The sequence below is a fragment of the Coenobita brevimanus genome, unplaced genomic scaffold (genome assembly GCF_032717465.1).
Source record: "Coenobita brevimanus isolate Jiangsu-jjx unplaced genomic scaffold, ASM3271746v2 jjx.HiC_scaffold_1807, whole genome shotgun sequence".
NCBI lineage: Eukaryota > Metazoa > Arthropoda > Malacostraca > Decapoda > Coenobitidae > Coenobita > Coenobita brevimanus.
The window spans coordinates 112,243-134,544 of record NW_027642675.1 but is presented as its reverse complement, the minus strand read 5'-3'; the positions used below and the strand labels follow the sequence as shown (position 1 = coordinate 134,544).

At 42.0% G+C, this 22,302-nt stretch overlaps 1 protein-coding gene across 1 annotated transcript in view; it reads right to left on the bottom strand.

Annotated features, from left to right (window-relative positions):
* Window positions 1-20,025, bottom strand: part of LOC145389665 (uncharacterized) — a 36,595-nt gene extending 16,570 nt beyond the window's left edge. The window contains exons 1-2 of the mRNA XM_080264886.1: window positions 19,748-20,025; window positions 18,714-19,537 (exon numbers count right to left, since the gene is read on the bottom strand). Coding sequence (XP_080121012.1) covers window positions 18,714-19,537; window positions 19,748-20,025 — 1,102 coding nt within the window. The remainder of the gene's footprint in view (window positions 1-18,713; window positions 19,538-19,747) is intronic.
* Between the last annotated feature and the right edge of the window lie 2,277 nt (window positions 20,026-22,302).

Sequence of the window (22,302 nt, the reverse complement as noted above, 5' to 3'; positions counted from 1 at the left end):
TGCTTTTCATCCTGTCTCTTTCTTCTTCCAACCTCTTATTCTCCCTCTTAAGCTGTTTTATTTCATTTGAGGCCGATTCATTGCTCACTTTTAATTCAGTAACTTCTCTTTCTTGTTCGTCACTACGTGTACAAATTTTTTCCAGTTTATTTTGCAGACTTTTGATCTTGTTTTCCTGCTCTATGGTCCGTTCCTGTAACTCTTTAATTACTGGTCATACCTTTTTTATCTCCTGAACATTCCTCTCCGCTGTTTTCTCTACACCCGCTATTCTTATTTGGTTCAACTTAACACTTCCATTTCCCACGTCCTCTTCAGAGAAGCCCTCAAACTCTCTCACCGATTGTAAACAATTCACCGTCCCTTTCCGCCATGAATCAACCATATGGAGACTCTGTTTTCACTATATCTTGTTCTGTTTATGACAGAAACCACTTTTTTTTTTTTTTTTTTTTTAAACTACTGTCCGATGGGACCACCACACGCACTCATTAACATGATCACAAATAGGCTGGACTTCTTTTCGTCGCTGATTCAGCGATTATTTCCTCACAATCCAGGAAGAGCTCCGTGTCTGTGTGTGTGTGTGTGTGTGTGTGTGTTGTGTGCAAGGCATCTGGGTATTATGCATAAGTTAGTGTTAGTTTTGTACATACCAGTATGTTGTTTATTTGTATAATTAGAAAAATTATTTCACTGCTCTGTGCATATTTATGTGAATAATGGAAGCAGAAAGTTTGTTTCGTGATAAAGTCGTTGCCTTATTTTATATGGAAAATATTTGTTTATACATATTTGTTATAATGAAAAAGTACAAGTCACAGGAAAGAAAAAATCATAGTGGGAAGTATTTCCGATTATGGGCAGTAGGTAAATACAGTACCTACCGCTACTTTGTTCACAATATATATTTTTTTTTTACTTTTTTGTAGTGGTACTTGTAGGGGTAGGTGGTAGTATGTCTGGCAGTACTAGTAGTAGTTGTGGTAGCTATAGTAATAGTAATAGTAGTAGTGGTGGTTGTAACAGCAGGCAGGAATCCCGCCACTGTAACCGTTTCGGCTGTATGGAATTCCTCAACTAGTCACTAATATATATCAGCTTGGAACCCCACAGCTGATCACCAATTTATATATATCAGCTGAGTCATGACCTCACAGTTCCAAGCAAGGTAACGCTGCTCCTGGTCAAAGTCACTTCCGGCTGACACACTCCACCAAAACGTCTTCTCACACACTGGAGATGGTGGGAATTGGTGTAGAATCCTGTTGAAGGAACTTAGAAGGTAGTGTGTGCAGGTGAAGCAAAACTGAGCAGATTAAATCTCTCTTTATTTGCCACAGAAAGATACAACTGCGACACTGAGAGAGCTCAGAGTTGTACGTCCCTCTCGTTCTAGTGATACGTGCTTTCTGCTGTTAGCTACCTTCCCCACACTGGGTGTGGCGCCAAGGTCAGCAAAATCAGAGGTGCTAAACCTCCACAGACAACTGGGATTTATACATGAATAAAAGCATCATAACTGTACCATGTACATTATACACCTCAATAAAGTAGTATTGATTACATTAAAGTATACCAACAAGGTAATTATTTCCCCCAAGACTTAAACATATATAAAATTCATATTTCTCTATCGCCTTCCCTTTACTCTAGGTTTTGATTAAAAGAAGATGTCTGATGCACATCCCATCCCAAGCCTCACTTTACGGTGAAATGGTGCTTGGTTATTTATCATTCATACTACGATGCAGATTGTTAATTACGAATAAACAACTTTATGTAATATGTAACAATAGTGTGAAACTATAACTAGTCTTGGGAAACAATATTGGCACCAGAACATGGTAGTTGTAGTAGTAGTAATAACAGCATTATTTCTAGCAGCTGTAATACCCAGACTTCTACTCACTCAGCGGTGCCAGAATCGAGCGACAATGCAAGACAAACATACATCTCTGTCTGTGCATGTGTAATTCACCGGGCTGGTCAGGATCACTTGATGGTCGTGATCGTCAGCTTTTACCCTCCCGGAAGGGAGCTGAGAGCTCATATAGTCCAATCTAAGGGCAAGGCTGTGACCTTCACACATGCACACCCCCATCCCCTTGCTCAAGGGAGACAGTAACCACCCACTTCGTCAGTGAAACTTTTCACAACCTGAGCAAGGCTCGAACTCCCGTCTACCAGATGGCATGCGAGAATGCTACCACTGAGCTGCGAGCGGTGTGTGTGTGTGTGTGTGTGTGTGTGTGTGTGTGTGTGTGTGTGTGTGTGTGTGTGTGTGTGAGAGAGAGAGAGAGAGCATGAGAGTGTCTGTCTGTAAGGAGGGGTGGTGGTCGTGGAGGTGAGCAGACAGCTTGCCTTCAAGGTCGTTGCTATGGTTAGCAGCCTACGAGCATTAAGTATGACTGATTATGGAAAATTATGTACATAAATAGTGTTTGTAGTGGATTTTGGTCGTCTGGAAGTGCTATCGAAGTGTTATTATTGTGGTGGGCTAGTGTAAGCCTTAGTTCTGTCACCGAACCTCCACCATGCATATGGACACTGGCAAAAAAACAACAAAAATTGCCCTCATTCCCCACTCAGTCACTCTCCCTACATGCACTTCATGGACAATCTGATGCATTCAGCGTGAAGTCGAAGGACCGGTGAGTAATATGACACCTTGTTTGTTTTATTTGGTTAAGTATTAACTGAGATAAGAAGGTTTAAAATATAGACGATTTTCCCGATCTGTTTCAGGAATGCCCAGCTAGGTGGAGCGCTCGCAACATCTGCCGGGCAGGAGGGGTTAAGGCACTCCAATTGGACTGGGCCAGTGCAGGTTTATTTTCAAGGGATGGTTGGAGTTTACTGCTCACGCAATGCCACTCAGGGATGAGTGAGGCTGGTCACTCATCTTAAATGTCAGGACCAACTTGCTTAGCCCTGGACTCCTACACTCCTCATGGGGCAACACAGGATTAGATGATGAATGAATGAATAAATATACTTTCAATAGATTCCCAGGTCTTTTTCTTTCACAGCCACTAAAACCTTAGCATATCTTACCTTTCTGCCTAGATCCATCATACCCTCTGATTATATGCCTTCATATTATTATGTATTTATATGGATGTAAGCTGTTCCTATTAAACTGCACATCTCCTAGTGCATGATGATTTGGGTGAGAAAATACACCATGCCAGTGAAAAATGCATACCGCAAACATATAACGTTACTAATGCTAGTAAGGGCGACATCTCTTACATGATTTTTGTCCAACATTTTTCATGGGATACTTGACATTAGTGATCTAAGCACCCAGCTAGTGCTCTACCTTGCAATTAAAGTACCCCCCCCCATGACAAAAATAAAAGAAAACTTGAGGCAAAAGTACTGTAAAAATTGTGTTCCATTAGACCTGCTCCAGTAAAGTGAAAACTCAGATTACTCTCACTACAAGGTGGAGCACTTGCCATGTGTTTAGACATCATTATCCCATTATAAAATGTCACACAATAAGATAAGTTGCTGCCCATAAAGAGCAATTGGGGGAGGCAGTGGCTCAATTGGTAGAGAGGTGGCCTGCAGTCCTAATGGACCCAGGTTCAAATCCCCGCTGGGGCAGGGAACAGTTTAAAACGTTACCCGTGTTTCGGCAATATGAGTTCTCTCCCAGGCTGCGTTTCACTTCAGAGCTCTCTCCCACCAGTCTGCAAGGAGCTATCACAGCGAAAGGATTTATGTTGCTTTACTGAGTACCAATGAGGGATATGCCTTCATAAAAGTAGTGTGTCACTGGTGGCCCAACACGTGGTATCCTGACATTTTCTTCTCATGTTGCATGATGCACCACCGGTGGATCACTGAGGTAGTGTACTAATTTGGCCCAGGTAGCGCAGTCTCCACTCACCCTTATCTGGTGCTTCTGTTTTCTTTGGTTTGTTACCATCTCATTCTCTGTCGTGAAGTTCCAGGTGGCACTTGGCTATTTAGGTAATTGAAGGAAGTCCAAGCAAAGGTCCAACACTACCTTTTTTATTATTATCTTGTTTCTTGTTCATTTTTCCTCCTTCTAATCTCTTCATCAGCCTTCTGAAGTTTTTTTTGCATCACTGATGACAGTGTTTCTTGCAACCAAGCATAATGATAGCTGGGTAAGTTGAATGCCGTAATAGTAATCATCAGTAGCCAGCCAGGGATAATTACAAGTATTGGTTATAATTAATCATTTATAATTATTAAAAAAAGTTTAATAACCAGAAACATCCAGCACATATCTTTTTTTGTTGTTTCCTAACAAAGTAAATGTAGAACTGTTCAAAACAAGAGTGGTTACTCCATTTTTTCTTCCAGTAAAAAATCACAAATATTTATCATTTGTAAAATTACTCTTTGTTTGTTTGTTTTTTTCAAGAAAAGTGTATTTGCATCTCATGGCCCTAGTTCTGCAACACGGAGTTGTTTTTCAATGTTTTTGTGTAATTAATAGTATTGTTTGACATCTAAATGAAATGTAATAGTCACTACTGGAAGTCTGATATACATTCTCTAACTACTGTACATAGGCATTTCTCTAATCTTATATCATTAGCCTATTCAACATGTCTTCTACTGTAGAAGCAGCAACAAAAAATCTGCCCAGCCAACATTCGTGAAGGTGAAATACATGAAAAAGTGAAAACAAATTATTACTCATTATTGCACCATCAGTGTATCAACACGTTAGGAAAGAAGACATCAAATGGTACACCAGTGGCTCAGCATGCGGGTAACGTGTTAAGGATTTGAATTTCATAAATATCAGACTTTACTGATCTACCGGAAGACCCGCCGACATGTCGTAAAAATATCCCCGCTAATACCAATACACCAGTCCTGTATGAGACAGCCCTAGCATGCATTCAATATGGACGGTGGGTGTTAGCGCCAAAGTGGTGACATGTAGAGGTGTATGAAATGTTGGAGGACTACTGGGCCTTGGAAGCAGGCTGTGAAATCTATGCCCAGAGTCGGACACATAAAAAAAAAAATACATACATACATGTACAATATTTTTGTGTACACATTGTGCAGGATACAGTGCACCTTGTTGCCCAGTTTATTTCATACCAAATGAATGCCCTGTACTGCTGTACAACTATCACAGTGAACAACCCTCTCCTAATACAGTGCACTCTCGATATAATGAACTAACTGGTACTAAACCCTTGACATTAAAGCCGAACACCATGCTGTTCAGTATTTCCCATGTGCTGTGGCTTTTACCGAACAAAGATTGTTACGGTAATTGTACAGCATTGTTCGGCCATATACTCGTACACAATAAGATACAGGTAGGTCTAAATGGCTCTTTTTCTCAATAAATGCTCTATTTACTAATTGACATATTTATTCTTACCTTTCAGGAAGTAATTGCACTGCAAATAAAGACTGGAAGTAGGCCTTGGATAAATCTATGTTCATTTGTCACTCAGTATTTACATGGAAAGTGTAGGTAAAAGAAACTGACACTGTACATTACCTGTTACATTACAGTAAATACTACATACCAGAGAATAGCAAGGCAAACAGTACAAAACACCTGCATGTACATTAAACATAAATTGCATTCCACACTGGCACAGATAGTTGTAATGATAAGAATTTTTATCCATCCCTGTTGACACCAGTGTAAAGCTGTTGATTTTATAATCTTACCGGTATTCTTCACTCAGTGTAATGACGGATATTTATATTCTTACCTGTTGTTGGTACTGATCAACTCATCCATGGATAATATAAGTGGTACTCGACTTAGTATAATAGAAGGTAAATATTTAAGAAAAAGAAAGAATTGTGGTAGCGTTTGTAGTTTTTGGCCGAACTTAGATTTAGTCAGTACCACAGGTGGTCGTCGTTCCCTCAGCGAAGGAATCTTGAATTGGAAGGGGAGTGAATTTGGCTTGAGGACATAATTTCCTTGATTAGGTACACTAATAAAGAAAAGAAAATGATATATACTTTACTTTAATAATTCTATGCTAGTTACCACAAAACATTTTTAATTACATGACCCTTTTTAGTATAAGAGAAGATTGTACAGGTTACCAAGGTTTTGGATGATCATTCCTCTAACATTATTACCAGACGAAACAATTTGATACATACCAACGATTTATGAGGTTATTGTACTTTACTTTCTTTTTGGCAGTTACTCTTGGGCTCAACAATAGCCTCAAGCCAGGGACCTTTTTTACGAGCATGGGCTATCTGTTCGGGCTGGCATAGCCTCGAACCAATAAGAATGATTACTTGTGTTCATTTTTCATCCATATAATATATTCTCATCATGTAATTTTCTAGAATCCAATATCAATTCAGTACTATTTACAATTCATAATCATCATTGCTATATAGTCACTAGAAATACATAATCACTCGGGCTTGTCTAGCCTCGAGGAATAATTCAGAAAAGAAATATAATCACTAAGAATACGTAATCACTCGGGCTTATTTAGCCTCGAGGCACTACTCAAACATTGTACAATCACCAAGAATACACAATCACTCGGGCTTGTTTAGCCTCGAGGTTCATTTCAAAATTACATCATTGCTCACAGTCACTAAGTTCCCTTCCACACTCCTAACTTCCTTAGTTACAAGAAAGAAAACGGTTAATGGTTTGAATTACGCTCTTCCGTTACCAGATTACATCACTTTCAAATTTCTATTTCTTATTTACAAAATAAAATTCACTTGATAGATCAATAATACCAATACATTTGGTTTATATAGTAATAATTCATGGATAGTGTAATGTGTGTATGCTGAAGTCCTTGGACAATACTATGGGAAAAACGTCGTGCTCACACTGGTGTCGCCGGTGTCTGTGGACTGAACAAACGTCCATTAGATACGATTTCTGGGGCTCGAGTGACTACGTTAAACTCTCAACAATATTACTTCATATAGTCCATAACAAGTAAGGATTAAACAAAGAAAAAGAGGGGGAGGAAGAAGAAATGTGGACGGCTCACCTGAACAAACGTCCATTAGATACGACGTCTGGGGCTCGAGTGACTACGTTGGGCAGCCACTGCTTAGTCAAATGAGATGGTGTTTTTGAAATATGGTGGGTTTCAATTCTCTTTACAATTTATTTAGCAGTGTACTCATGACGCCAGGTCTTTTGATTGAACTGGGGAAAATTTGGGATTTATACCTTACTCAATTTAGATACTGATTCTATCACTATTTCACTATGAATCTGACAGCAGCTCATGCCATCTAGTGACGGCCAAGATAAACGGGACTTTAAATCCTCACGAATGACATTATTTAGGCCTTTTGGACTGCTAATCTTGCATATTTGGGTTCTAGCAGCTTCATTAGTAAGCATTTCACAACTAGGATACGGATAGAATTGTATACCCATCAATACTCTGTTTAAGGTTTAAACTCGGCACCCGGCAACGACGCACAAACAAGGGGAAGAGCTGCGCACATGTTATTCGTTACTCCATGAGACGGGGAATTCCCATAGCTCAACATCCACAATTACATCACCCACTGCATAGATACAGAGATACATACATATAAAAATAGAGTTAGCCCTACAGTAATTATTAATATATGAATTACTACTTAGGATAGGAACTTATAAACTAATATTCAGGTTACACCCTATCTAACTTAAAATTACAGTACTACTAAACACATACATGAATATCAAATGTGTGGCACTACATCTTTTTCTCAATAGATGCTCTATTTACTAATTGACATATTTACTCTTACCTTTCAGGAAGTAATTGCACTGCAAATAAGGACTGGAAGTAGGCCTTGGATAAATCTATGTTCATTTGTCACTCAGTATTTACATGGAAAGTGTAGGTAAAAGAAACTGACACTGTACATTACCTGTTACATTACAGTAAATACTACATACCAGAGAATAGCAAGGCAAACAGTACAAAACACCTGCATGTACATTAAACATAAATTGCATTCCACACTGGCACAGATAGTCACTGATAACCACCACAATCCTGCACTATACTGTACACTGCCTTTACACTACTGTACACTGGTTGATCAGTATTTACAGCAAAAGCGTGGGTAAATTCACTGTATATTAACTGTTACATTACAGTAATTACTGTATTACATAATAAAGTATAGCAATGCAAATAGTACAGAACAGCTGCATAGACATTAAATGTTTTTAATACACACACACAGTGTGTGTGTTGGGGGGGGAACCCAAACCTGGTGAGTATTTCCTGCACGTCCATTCTTTTACCAAACAAAGTTTATTAAAAGAACATAATGTTCGGGCAACTCAAGGTGGTCGTTAAAACTGAAATTCATGGAAAGGGTTCAGTATATTGAGGGGTTACTGTATCTAGAGTTTCACATTATTATATCACTCATGGTTAATAATGTCTTGGCTCAGTAGATCATATGACACGATGCATGAAGGGTGGCCTGCCACAAGTACCAACAGTAGTTAAAGGGGCACTACAGACCAAAGCACTCAATTTTTTTTTGTTTTCCTGCAACCCACTTTTTAAAATTTTCCATTACACTCTCAAACCAGCCTAAGAGATAAAACATGTCTTCTCCCTCACTTGTTAGTGAATGGCACCATGCCTGGTTAAAGAAGAAGAAGAAGAACAATAAGAACCTAGTGCCAAAATCCAGCGCAAAGCCAGATCATCGGTGAGGCGTGTACGCTGGGTGGGCCGGGAGCACAGACATGGCATCGTGAAAGCAACGGGTCAATGGGAGAAGTGTATCATATCACAGATGGGGCTACTGAAGTAAGGAACGGAATTACATGTTGAAAAGACCAACGGAGGTAAGGAAGGACATGATATTATGGAAGGAAAAATACGGTGATTCTCGGAGAAAGTCTGCAAGAAGGGGGGGAAGTTGGAGGCGAGACAAAAAGGAAATGAAATACGTCACAGTAGAGTGTAAAGAGGACAATCAAGGAATATATGCCGTACAGAAAGAATGGTATTGCAACGAGTACAAAGGGGAGGGCGACCACCAGACATCAAATACGAGTGGGTAAGTCTAGTATGACCAATTCTAGGACGAACTAAAGCAGTCTCCCACATCCTATTACAGTGGCAAGGGGTCAACCAGGGGGAAATAAAGGGTTTAACAGCACGTAGTTTATTATTAGTGACAGAGACCCAACAAGACTGCCACCAGTGTTGAAGGAGGGAAGATAGGGCAGGAAGAAAGTCAGAGACTGGAGTTAGGAAGGTAGGAGAGACATCCCTGGTAACAGCCATGCAAGCCAACTGATCAGCACGTTCATTGCCCGCGATGCCCACATGTCCTGGGACCCAACAGAACTGGACTGTTTTACGACGAGAGGAGATACGCAACGACCATTCTAAGATACGAAGGACTACAGGGTAAGAAGTAGAAGGTGACTGAAGAAGGGACAGAGCACTATAAGAATCAGAGAATATCACAAATGAGGGTGAGGAGGCACGACAAATATACCGCAATGCAAACAAGAGGGCATATAACTCCACTGTTAGAACACTTGCATAAGTAGGAAGGCTAAAATGATAAAAGGTGTTAGAAAAGAGAATCACAAATCTAAAGCCTGCAGGGGTTTTTGAACCATTAGTGTACATAGGTACTGCAGAGGAAAGGTGGGAGAGATAGCCTGAAAACTGGGAACGGAGAATGAATGAAGAAGAATTGGACCTGGAATAAGGGAAAATGGAAGGTCAAACATGGGGTCGTGGAAGTAGCCACAGAGGGAAAAGACGTGTGGAAAGAGAAAACATTACTAACAGTAAGGAAGGAGTGTGAGAAGAGAGTACAAGTTCAAACTGCAAAAGGTGGCTTGGTCCTAGGAGTGGAAAACATGTCAAAGTCAGGACTAGGAGGAAGTTGAGAAGGGGTATGAGGAAAACAGTGCAACTTTAGCATAGGCACAAAGAGAAAGTAGAGCATGACAGTAAAAGAGTGATGAACTCTTGATTCAGCATACAGACTCTCAACAGGAAAAGGGCTTAAAAGCTCCAAGAGCCAGAAGCAAACCGTGATGAGCACAGAATCAAGGTGTTGGAGGACGATGTCTGAAGCAGAAGAATAAACTTGGCAAGCATAGTCAAGTTTGGAGAGAACGAGAACAATATAGAGACGAAGGAGAGTAGTCCGATCAGTACCCACGACACGTGAGACAACGTTTATACGAGACGGAGGCGTTGCAAGGCTGAGATTTTCAAGAAGACAATATGATCCTTCCAAGTAAGACGGGAGTCAGAAAGAAGATCACGAAAGGAAGTGGAGGTTTTGTATGGAAGAGGAGAGCCATAGAGAAAAAGAGGTAGTTGAGAAATAAGATGAGAATGAGTAAAAGTAATAGCGTGAGACTTAACAGGAGAGAACTAAAAGCCATGAGAAGTAGCCCATTCTGAGGCAGCAGAAACCGCACATTGCATAAGATCACCAAGGGCAGAGATATCACACTCTGAAGCATATATTGCAAAATCATCAACATATAAAGAGAGCGAACACCAACTGGGAGACAAGAAAAGAGCTCATTAATTGCCAATAAAAAAAAAAAAAAGAGTAGTGCTAAGAACACTGCCTTGGGGAACACCTTGATATTGTGGGAATGGATCTGAATAAGTATGCTGAACACAAACTCTAAAAAAACGAGCTGATAGAAAATTCTTTAAGAAATCACCAAGGTTACCATCAATACCACAAGAATGAACTGTGTGTAAAATATGGTAGTGCCAGGGTGTGTCATAAGCCTTCTCAAGGTCAATGAACACTGCAACAACAGATTGCCAAGTGGCAAAGGCTGAACGGATATAAGTCTCTAGATTTAGGAGGGAAGTTAAGGTACCGCAAGCTTTTTGAAAACCAAACTGTGAAGAGGACAAAAGCTGCTTGGATTCCAGGAGCCACATAAGACAATGATTTATCATACGCTCAAACACTTTGCAAATACAGCTAGTAAGAGCAATGGGGCGATAATCTTGAGGGGCATGCCCTTGCTTTCCCAGTTTAAGAAATGGGAGAATGACAGCATTACGAAAGGAGGGAGGAAAAACAACTTTGTCCAGATATGATTATAAATAGCTAATAATAAGACCAGGGCCTGGGGGGAAAGGTGACGGAGCACATTATGGTGTATGCCATCAGGACCCTCCTATGTGTTTTTACAACGACGAAGGGCAGAGGACAATCCATGGAGCGTGAATTGAGCGTTATATGACTGACTAGACGACAGCTTGAAGACAACAGGCGTACATTCAGTAGCAGCTTCAATGGCACGGAATTCAGGTGAGAGATGAGAGCCACTCCTAACATTACTAAAATGAAGACCTAAGCCATTAGTAACTAGATGAACATCTGCAACTGACTCCCCATCCAAGTGGAGGACAGGGGAAGGCATGGGAAGATGTTTAACAGCTATTTTGCATATACATTTCCAAACGGAAGCAATGGGTGTATTGGCAGTAATGGTGGAAACGTATAATCTCCAGCTACGGCGTTTAGCCCATTTAACAATCTTACAAAGAAGAGCGTGGACCTTTTTAACATGTAGAAATGCACTCTGTTCATCCGAGGTGTTGCGTTTGCGTAGGTAACTCTTCCAACGTGCACGTTTAACATGGAAAGGCACAGTACAATTCGAATCCCACCAAGGCACACACTTCAAAGTAAAAGGACAGGACGACCTAGGAATCGCAGTCAAAGCTGCACTCAGAACTCACATAGTAAAATAAGTGAGCATATCTAAAACAGTAGAGAAGGAAGAAGGGGTTATAGCAGGAACAGTTAAAGAAGTAAATGACGGCCAGTCAGCTTTCGGAAAACTCCATCGAGGGGGTCTAATTACCGGACAATATGTAGTAAGAGTAAGTTTGATAGGAAAGTGATCACTATATACGTCTGAAAGAACAGACCAATGGAAATCTAAAGAGAAGGGGAGCACAAGGAGAGATCCAGACAGGAGAAAGTACGAGTTTTAGCATCAAAACGCATCGAAGTTCCTGTATTCAACAAGGATATATCATTATTAAAAATAAAAGACTCAAGGTGGAGGCCACGCGAATTAGTAATGGCATCGCGCCATAATGCATGACGACTGTTAAAATCTCCCAATAAAATTGGGATGGGTAACTGGGATAATAAAAGAGTTGAGTTAAGGCAAAGAAATCAATAGGCTGAGAGGGGGAGAAATAATAGAAACCACTGTAATCCAAAGTCTGAGAAAAACAGAAATAAAATGACATGGAACAATGGCGTTAATGGACAGACATTCAAGAGGAACTGTATGGTGGACTAGGATAGCTGAAACAGAAAGAGAAGCAGGAGAGAACAAGAAACAATAGCCAGGTATAGGTACCAAAGGGGAAGACAATCGGGGTTCTTGTAAACAGACTAAGGACGGACAGTGAACTGAAAGATAGAGAAGGTCATTGTGATGGGCCGTAAAACTGCGTATGCTCCATTGTAAAATAGACATACTAAAACCTTAAAACACCAAATAAAAGTAAAACCTAACAGAAAAATTGAGTCTAGGAAAGATAAAAGGAACTTAATACTAAAGATACAATATAATACACAGGAAGTAAAATATAAATACAAAGGAAGTAAAATATAAATACAAAGGAAGTAAAATATATTACTATCTATCTATCTATCTATTGCCAGACACCTTAATCCCTAAGGGGGTGGCCACAAACAAATCGCCTCCATGTTGCCCTGTCCCCCACCATTCCACTGCCCTGCTCCCAATTCACACCCACCTCTCTCATATATCTCTCCACTCCATCCCTCCATCTCATCCTTGGCCTTCCCCTCCCTCTCTCACCCTCCTCTTCACTTACATACACTCTCCTCATTAGTCTCTCACTCTCCATCCTCTCTACATGGCTAAACCACCTCAGTGTGTTTCTCCTAATACGTCCTATCACATCCACATCCACACCACAACGCTCCTTCACTTCCTCATTTGTCAGTCTATCTCTCTATGTAACTCCACATGCTTCTCTCAAATAACTCATTTCCACTGCTCTCACTCTTGACTTGTGCCCCTCCAACAAGGTCCAAGCTTCACTTCCATACATTAGAGTTGGTATCACAATACTGTCATGTAATAACTTTTTCACTTCCATGCTCACTTCCCTGTTTCTTATCACCGCTTTCATGGAACCAGCAACCTTTCTTCCCTGCTGTACCCTTTCAAGCACCTCACTCTCCAAACTTCCATCCTTAAGTAAAATATAATACAGAATAGTAACGTATATTACCGAGTCATTACGATAGTACGAAGAGGGGCAGAAGGTGGAAGTGGTGGACAAGCAGGACGGCCACCATTGCCAGGAGGCATGGGGAGAGATAGAGGGGAAGGAGTATTGGAAGAAGTGGAAAAGGAGGGGGGCATAGAGGAGGAGGGGACAGAAGGTGAAGGAGGGAGAGCAGTAGGAGGGAGATCAGGCGGTACAGGATGAACTTCAACAGAGAGGGTACGGCATTGTCTACTGAATATGGTGTAGAAGTTAAAATGTAATCCATAATCTTGGGGATGGTTTCACTGTCATCACCAGAGGGTTTTGCTTCGACGCAGTAGAGTGTATCGAACAAGAAGGGCGGGTATTCGTCGCGCGAACTTTACGAGCCGGAGAAGTAGGAGGATGGGCAAGAGAGATTTACAGTCCAATGCGATGGGTAGTCTGCGCTCACCACTAGAGGAGGATGGGGGTCGGACAGGACGTTGGGCCAGAGACACCAAACGGCCAGTATGAGAAACAGAACTGGAGGAGTGAGAGGAGAGATGAGGTTGGGAATGGGGGAATGAACAAGGAGAGGGAACAGGTAAGGAAGGGGATGGAGAGAAGGTAGGGGTAAAGGAATCTAAAACAGAGAAAGAAATAGAGACAGGATCAAGAGGAGTCTGTCAGGGGAGGACTCAGGTAGAGGGGGGGTTAGGTAGAGAGGAGGAAGAGGTGGAAATAGGAGTACTAGGAGGAAGAGAAGAGGAGCCAACAGTCACAGGGGTAGGGACAGAGCGAGAGGTGGGACGACGAGAGGTGGGAGGAGAGGAAGAAGGGGGTGCAGATACAGAGATAGGTGCAGAAGGGGAAGAAGAACCAGTTCTGGTACTAGAAGTTACTACGGGAGGAGAACGAGCTACATGTGCATAGGTAACGTTAGGATGGTGATCGAGGCCGCGAACTCTGCAACGAGCCTCACGAAGGGAGAGGCCAGTTTTCCTGCCGATGCGGACACTTCTACTTCGAAGAGGTAGACGGGACATTGTTGGTAGGTGGCAGAATAGCTACTCTGACAGTTAGGGCAGCATCGGATGGTGGAAATGCATTCTGAGGTGGTATGACTGGCCAGTGTACAGCTGGCGCAGATTGCAGATGATTGGCCGTATTTGGCTTGATGGGCAAAGCGCCAACGAGATGTGCACTGGCGAGGAGATGGAATATACTCACAAACTTGGAGAACAGTGCCTCCAATGATGACTGTGGGGGGCAGATCGCTAAAAGCAAAAACTATTTTTACGATATTAGCAGGCTCTTGGCGTCATCCACGAGGAGGAATTGTATAACAATGGACTGAACGTATTGGATGAAGCTGTTCTGAAAGGATTAGCTCGATGTCATTAGAGCAATCCGTGAAAGCTCTCTGGCCGAAGGACATCAAAGATGGTAAACGGACGGTGCCAGTGGCAGAACTGAGCTGGATGCCTAAGGACACGAAGATGGGTTGCCCCGCATTGCTGACCAGGGATGTCACTTTCTCGGCTTGGGCAGTACTGTGAACGACAAGGAGGCGGGAACCATTCGGACCGGCCGAGAAGGTGACATCCCTGCGTACTTGTCAAAGTAGAGAGAGGTGGAGTGAGAGGTCATTGGTCATCATGGACACTGAAAAATTTTGACCATGTCTGTGAACCGAAAATTGAGAAGGTGAGGGACGAGGCAGGTACATAGGAAGAAGGATGAGGTCGGGAGAGGGAGATAGAGACCATAGAAGGATTAGAGACAGGAGGTGGAGGAAGGTAAGGATGAAGTGTGACAATAGTAGAAGGGCTGACTGAAGTAGACAGAGGAGAAGCTGGAGGAGTGGAAGACACAGTAGGCGGGGAGGATGGGGTGTTTAATGTAACCAAACGTGTAGGGGAAGGGGAAGAAGTTAAGGCCACAGTCAAAGGGGAGTCCTGGGTCATCAACATAATCGGGTGAGAAGAAGTAATTGTATCCATATAATGTGAATTGGTAGACTTCACCACCCCACCCCCACCCACCATGGAGCCCAACAAGGGGAGGCTGATGTTGTGTCCAACTCACCCAACAGCCCCAGGGATAGCGGGAGTGGTATACGCGGACACGGTTTGGTGTGGAGAGGCAGCTATGGGCCAATGCAGTGCCCACCAAACAGGGCCTGCTTGACCCTAGCCAAGTTTGACTGAGCCAACACATGGCCAGCTGATTTGCCCGGCGGGTCTACACTGGGCTGCCCGTCTTATGCCAACCCACCTACTAAAGGAGCGTGTTGCCCACAGCAGGGAACTGCACCCTGCCCCATGTTGGACTCAGCTCTCAGATAGTGGAGCGCAAGCAATATATAGGTCGCCACGCACGGCAAACACGTGGGGAGGAAGCAGTCTCGCCCGAAATGACAAAGGGGCAGAGACTAGTATCAACACTAAAGGCCTCCACTATTTGGTGATGATAGGGGAAAAGGAAGGAAGAAGCAACAGGAAAAAGAGCATTGCAAAATAAGTTGAGGCAGTGACAGGGACCCAAGGAGAGGGGAGAGGGCAGAGTAGAGACCCCACCGTAGCTCCGCCACTCGTCAAGACCCAATCGACGTCTCTGAAGCCCCCCCACAACAACAGCGAGCAAGGAAACGGGGGGGATGCCTGGTTAAAGCCCGATTTCTTCTTCAAGCTTAGTCACATTTATCTATCTATCTATTGCCAGACACCTTAATACCATACAGGGTGGCCACAAATTGCCTCCATGTCGCCCTGTCCCCCGCCATTTCACTGCCCTGCTCCCAGCTCACACCTCCCTCCCTCAAATACTTCTCCACTCCATCCCTCCACCTCATCCTCGGCCTCCCCCTCCCTCTCTCCCCCTCCACCTCACTCACATACACTCTCCTCGTCAGTCTCTCACTCTCCATCCTCTCCACATGGCCACATTTATCATAACTATACAGTAAACTCTCAAAGATCCGGACTAATTGGGACTATAACCTGTCCGGATCTCAAAAAATCCGGATCTTCCAGAAATTATATAAATAACGATCTTATGCTTCACTTGGGAACTGGGACCTGCACTTCCACTTCCACTTCCACCTGCCTTGGCAGCAAAACCACGAAGCTTGGCTTTGTTTCTCTTTATATCGCTGATTGTTTGTTTTCCAAAACCATAGTCCTCACTTAACCGAGACATTAGTACACCTTTTTCTTATTTTTCTAGTAATTCAAGTTTTTCACCTATGGTTAGCACCGTATGTTTGTGCTTTGGAGCCATGGTGGAAGAGTAAAGAAAGAAAACTGTGCTTTCACTCGGTCAATGTGTTCCCACAACTCACACTCGGTCAACTGTCTCGTCTCATTGTCCCCTCAAGGCCGCGTTCCCCCCCCCCCCTATTCACATGTGCGCACCTCACAAAAGGATACCGGAGGACAAATAAAATTTAAATTAAATTTAATACAGTATAAAATTAATACGATAGTATAACAATGTGTACAAATATTTTTTTTGTATATTTTAATTAATAAATTGTGTATCTTGTAGCCTATGTTTTAAATTGAAAATCTGCCAAGAAATGGTCCGGATCTTCGCAAAATCCAGATCTTTGAAGTCCGGATCTTTGAGGGTTTACTATATAATTGTTTTCACACCCGAAGGAACTGTCAGGTGCCAAGTGAATAAAAACTTTTTTTTTTTTTTTCTGCACAGTTTTCCAGTCATGATATTTGAAATTTTTTCACTCCTGAACTGATACTGGAGAGAACCTATAATAAAACCATTTACCCCATTCATCACACTTGAATTTCTTCATTCCTTAATGAATTAAACAGTGTTGGATGACATCAACTGAGTCATCTGTTTACCACATTAAGCACACTAGAAACTCTTCCCTGCACAGTGATTTAATAGCTGTGTGGTGAGAAGAATGTGGATGAAGAGTTTGGGAGGAATCTGAGTGTGAAATGGAGGGAAAGAAATTGTTTTGGAAGGAGGTAAAGAAAGTAAGGCAGTGTGAAAGGGGAAATAGTAGGGGAGTGAAAGATAGGAATAACAGATTGTTGGTGAAGAAGAGAGAGAAATTGAGGAGATGGAACGAGCACTTTGAGGATTTGTTGAATGTAGAGAGTGACAGCAATGCGAGTATAAGTGGTTGGGGAATGGCTGGGAGAAGAAGAGATGAGAGGAGGGAGGAAGAGATCAGTAGGGCAGAAATAATGGAAGCGATGAAGAAGATTATGTTGGGAAAGGCCCCAGGAATTGATGGAGTGTGTGGTGAAATGCTTAGGTATGGGGGTGAGATTGTTTTGGAGTGGATATGGAAGTTGTGTAGATTGGCTTGGGAAGAGGGAAGGGTTCCAGAGGACTGGAAATCAGGTATAATTGTTCCTTTATAGAAAGGAAAAGGGGAGAGAGAAGTATGTGGTAACCATTGGGGTATTTGCCTTCTTAGTGTGACTGGTAAAATATACGGTACGATACTCATTGACAGGGTTTGGCATATAACAGAGGAGCTAGTTGGAGAAGAACAAGGGGGATTTAGAAAGGGAAAAGGGTGTGTAGATCAGATATTTGTTCTACGATGTTTAGTGGAGAAGTATCTAGAGAAGGGAAGGAAAGTGTATGCTGCCTTCATGGACTTGGAGAAAGCTTATGACAGAACAGATAGGCAAGGTATGTGGAAGGTATTAACCCCTTAACCGTGGGGCGTCACTTTTGTGATGCTTGGGAGCAAGGGATCATACCGCGGGGCGACACTTTTGTGATTCTGTGTTATTTTGAATTCGCCCGGGCTTTCAAGTGGTGGCTTGTATCATCTATCAGTAATGCCAATGTCCAACACTAGTCAGCACTCCTAATCTCATCTGTACTCCCATCCATTGTTGACATTTTAGCCATTTCTCCCCGTTCTTGACTCCCCTCCCTACCTGCCCTCCATTACCCTATCCTTTCACCTGCCCGGCCGTGCTACGCTAAGTAAATCTTCCCTGGAATTTTTCACTGATTTCATCCATTGAAATAAGCCCTATGCCCTATTCTTATACCAAATAATATATACAAGAAAGAAATAAGGTAAGTGAGAGTGCCATACACCTAGAATTGGCTAATTATCACCTGACAACACCTCATGTGCACTCGTTCGCTAATTTTCGCTGTTTATTTCCCCTTGAAATATGCCGTATAATCGATTCATATGCTATTCTTTGACTCTGTCAAAGGACAACAACAATCATCACACTTGAAAATTCTTCACTCGTGAATGAATTAATATGTGACAGGTGAGATTAGCCTTCTGTGAAAATAGTTTACCACATTCATCACACTTGAAATTCTTCACTCCTGAATGAATTAATAGGTGTTTGGTGAGACTACTCTTATCTGCAAATAGTTTACCACATTCATCACACTTGAACTTCACTCCTGAATGAATTAATATGTGACGGGTGAGCTCAAACTTCCGTGCAAATAGTTTACCACATTCATCACACTTGAAATTCTTCACTCCTGAATGAATTAATAGGTGTTTGGTGAGATTTTCCTTCAGTGTAAATCGTTTACCACATTCATCACACTTGAAATTCTTCACTCCTGAATGAATTAATAGGTGCTGAGTGAGACTATTCTTATGTGCAAATAGTTTACCACATTCATCACACATGAACTTCTTCACTCCTGAATGAATTAATAGGTGCTGAGTGAGACTACTCTTGTCTGCAAATCGTTTACCACATTCATCACACTTAAAATTCTTCACTCCTGAATGAAATAATAGGTGCTGAGTGAGACTACACTTATGTGCAAATAGTTTACCACATTCATCACACTTGAACTTCTTCACTCCTGAATGAATTAATAGGTGCTGAGTAAGACCACCCTTCCGTGCAAATTGATTACCACATTCATCACACTTGAACTTCTTCACTCCTGAATGAATTAATAGGTGCTGAATGAGACTACTCTTGTCTGCAAATCGTTTACCACATTCATCACACTTAAAATTCTTCACTCCTGAATGAATTAATAGGTGCTGAGTGAGAACTTTCTTCTGTGCAAATAGTTTACCACATTCATCACACTTGAACTTCTTCACTCCTGAATGAATTAATAGGTGCTGAGTAAGACCACCCTTCTGTGCAAATCGATTACCACATTCATCACACTCAAAATTCTTCACTCCTGAATGAACAACTGCATGTTTGTTAAGACTTTTCTTTAAAGGAAATGTTTTATCACACTCCAAACATCTGAACTGCTTAACTTCAGCTGAGGACACTGCATCCACGACAGTCTCATTGTCACTGAGGAACATTTTGTCACTCATCTCACAATCTAACTTTACATCTGTTTCTTTGTTTACAACTTCCATTATTTTGTCATCCACCTCACACTCTGACTTTACATCTAGTTCTTCCTTTACCACCTCCATTATTTTGTCACGCACTTCACACTGTAACTTTAGACCTGGTTCTTCCTTTACCACCTCCGTTATTCTGTTACGCACTTCACACTGTAACTTTAGACCTGGTTCTTCCTTTACCACCTCCGTTATTCTGTTACGCACTTCACACAGTAACTTTAGACCTGGTTCTTCCTTTACCACTTCCATTATTTTGTCATCCACCTCATACTCTGACTTTACATCTAGTTCTTCCTTTACCACTTCCATTATTTTGGCATCCACCTCATACTCTGACTTTACATCTAGTTCTTCCTTTACCACTTCCATTATTTTGGCATCCACCTCATACTCTGACTTTACATCTAGTTCTTCCTTTACCACTTCCATTATTCTGTCATCCACCTCATACTCAAATTTACATCTGGTTCATCTTTTGCCACCTACACTATTTTGTCACCCACCTCAGACTCTATATATCTTTACATCTGGTTCTTCCTTTCTCATCCTGTCATAAGATTCCCCCAAACTCTCTTAATTCCTGCCATAAACTAGTCTCCACTGAACAATACTGCTGATACAAAGGTCATTATTACTGAACAATAACTGCTTCTGCACTTGCAAGTAGTATGTAACCATATTTTCAAATAAATAGTTCACTGCTGAGTTTTAAGCTATTAATGCAGTCTAAAATACCACTGGGTTCCTTATTTTACCAGTTCTTATCCAGTGTCTATGCAGCGGTTGTACAGCAGTAAATGCAAAGGATATCACAACAGCTAAATGATCCTGGATCAACTCCTACCACTCATCCAATGATTCATATTCTTACAATGAAAGACATTATGAACAGACAGTATATGCTACATATATTTGGAAGAGGTACCTCATGTAGGATGTACAGTACTGTACTGAGACAACACGTGCCTATATATCCGTCAACTCGTTACCGTGTATATATTATTCAGGTGGCTCTCTGATGACCACACTTCTTAGATCTGCTTTGCAGAGTCAGTTTCAGCTGTGGACCTGCAACAAGAGCTGCCATTAGACAAGAATCTCTATGAATTTAAAAACACTGCCCAGTGAGCCCTCATTTTGCATGCATCTGGTCCAAAAAAAATTAATTTGCTTTCAGCAGGTATGCTTAGTAGAGAAATTTGAAGAAAGAGCGAGGTCATTAATGTAATGGACTGGTTATATGAGTGGGAAAGTGAGGCTGGTATAGCAAAGTAAGTGGCAGCAGAAGTGTTAGGCATGGCAGGTAATTTAGAAACAAGGGTGGTCAAGGATAAGACCAAGCTATGATGATAGTGATGACTTTCAGGTAGTTAAGGGATGATGCAAAATTAAGAAACAATGACAGGAGAGTGTCTATCTATTGATCTAGAAAAGGGAAAATGTTCCCCCGAGCTAGACCTCACTAGATCATATAGCCTTGCTAGGTAAAAAGAGGGTGCTACCCCTCCCGGCATGGCAGCTACCGGGCGTGGTTCGAACAAACGACCCCTGGTCCCAAGTTCAACACTCTACCACTGAGCCACCCTACCCCCTATATCTATCTACAGCCATACCATAAACCCATAAGGGGTGGCCGTTTGTCTCCGAGTTAGTGGTTTTACTAGTCCAGCGGATAAAGCAAACAATCGTTCACTTTCTCAGGAAAACACCAAATTTTGCACAGTTGTAGAAGGGACCCAGACAATCATTTTCTGAGATGGACCTCCAGAATCTTGGGCCCCTGATGGTCACCATCTTGGATTTCAAAATGGCTGCCTTTCAACCCATATTTTCTTCAATTACTCCAATAATATGACAGACAAAAACATAATTCCAATGGCTAACCCAGGTTTTTAGGGTCTGGCACTTGAATGGAATGATTTTTCTGACCCGGTAAAGGTCGGCCATCTTGGATTTCAAGATGGTCGCCTTAGAACCCCATTTTCTTCAATAACTCCAATACTATGATAAATAGAAACAATTCCAATGACTAACCCTTTGTTTTCAGGGTCTGGCAATCCAATGGAATCACTGTCCGATGTGGAAGGTCGGCCATCTTGGAATTCAAGGTGGCTACCTGTTGAAGCCCATTTCCGTTATAACTCTAATACAATGGCAAACATCTATTGCATGTCTTTTTGACGAAATTCAGATATTAAAACAATGTCCATCGCAGTCACATAATGACGTACACAGCAAGTTAGCCTTGTAGTACTTGCAGTTCCCTTTGCAAGCAGTTTTACAGTGGCAACTGATTAATTCTGAGCAGGTGTTCTGGACAACAAGCAACTCTGTCCATACAGGGTGCCAAGTACTGTTGAGTTTCTACCAACCCCAGACAGATGGTGATGGGAGCTCTGGTTGGGAAACTAAAGCTTGGCCCCAAACATGTCCAGCCTGGTACTATGCTCTTACGGTATGTTCCTCAAGAGCATCAGCTGTGGGAGGAATGTGTTCAATTGTCCTTGCCCTCTTCGGGAATAAGAACCTGTGCACGTCATTCACAGACTTCAAGTCCATTGTCCTGTCATACACCACTGCCATGAACCATTCTAGTTTGTGGAATTCACTGTAGACAGATGCAGGTTTGGTGGACAGAGCATGAAAACTGGCTGTGATGTCAGGAAAGACCTCCCATGCCTTCCAGACTGTTATCTTACCTTTGTT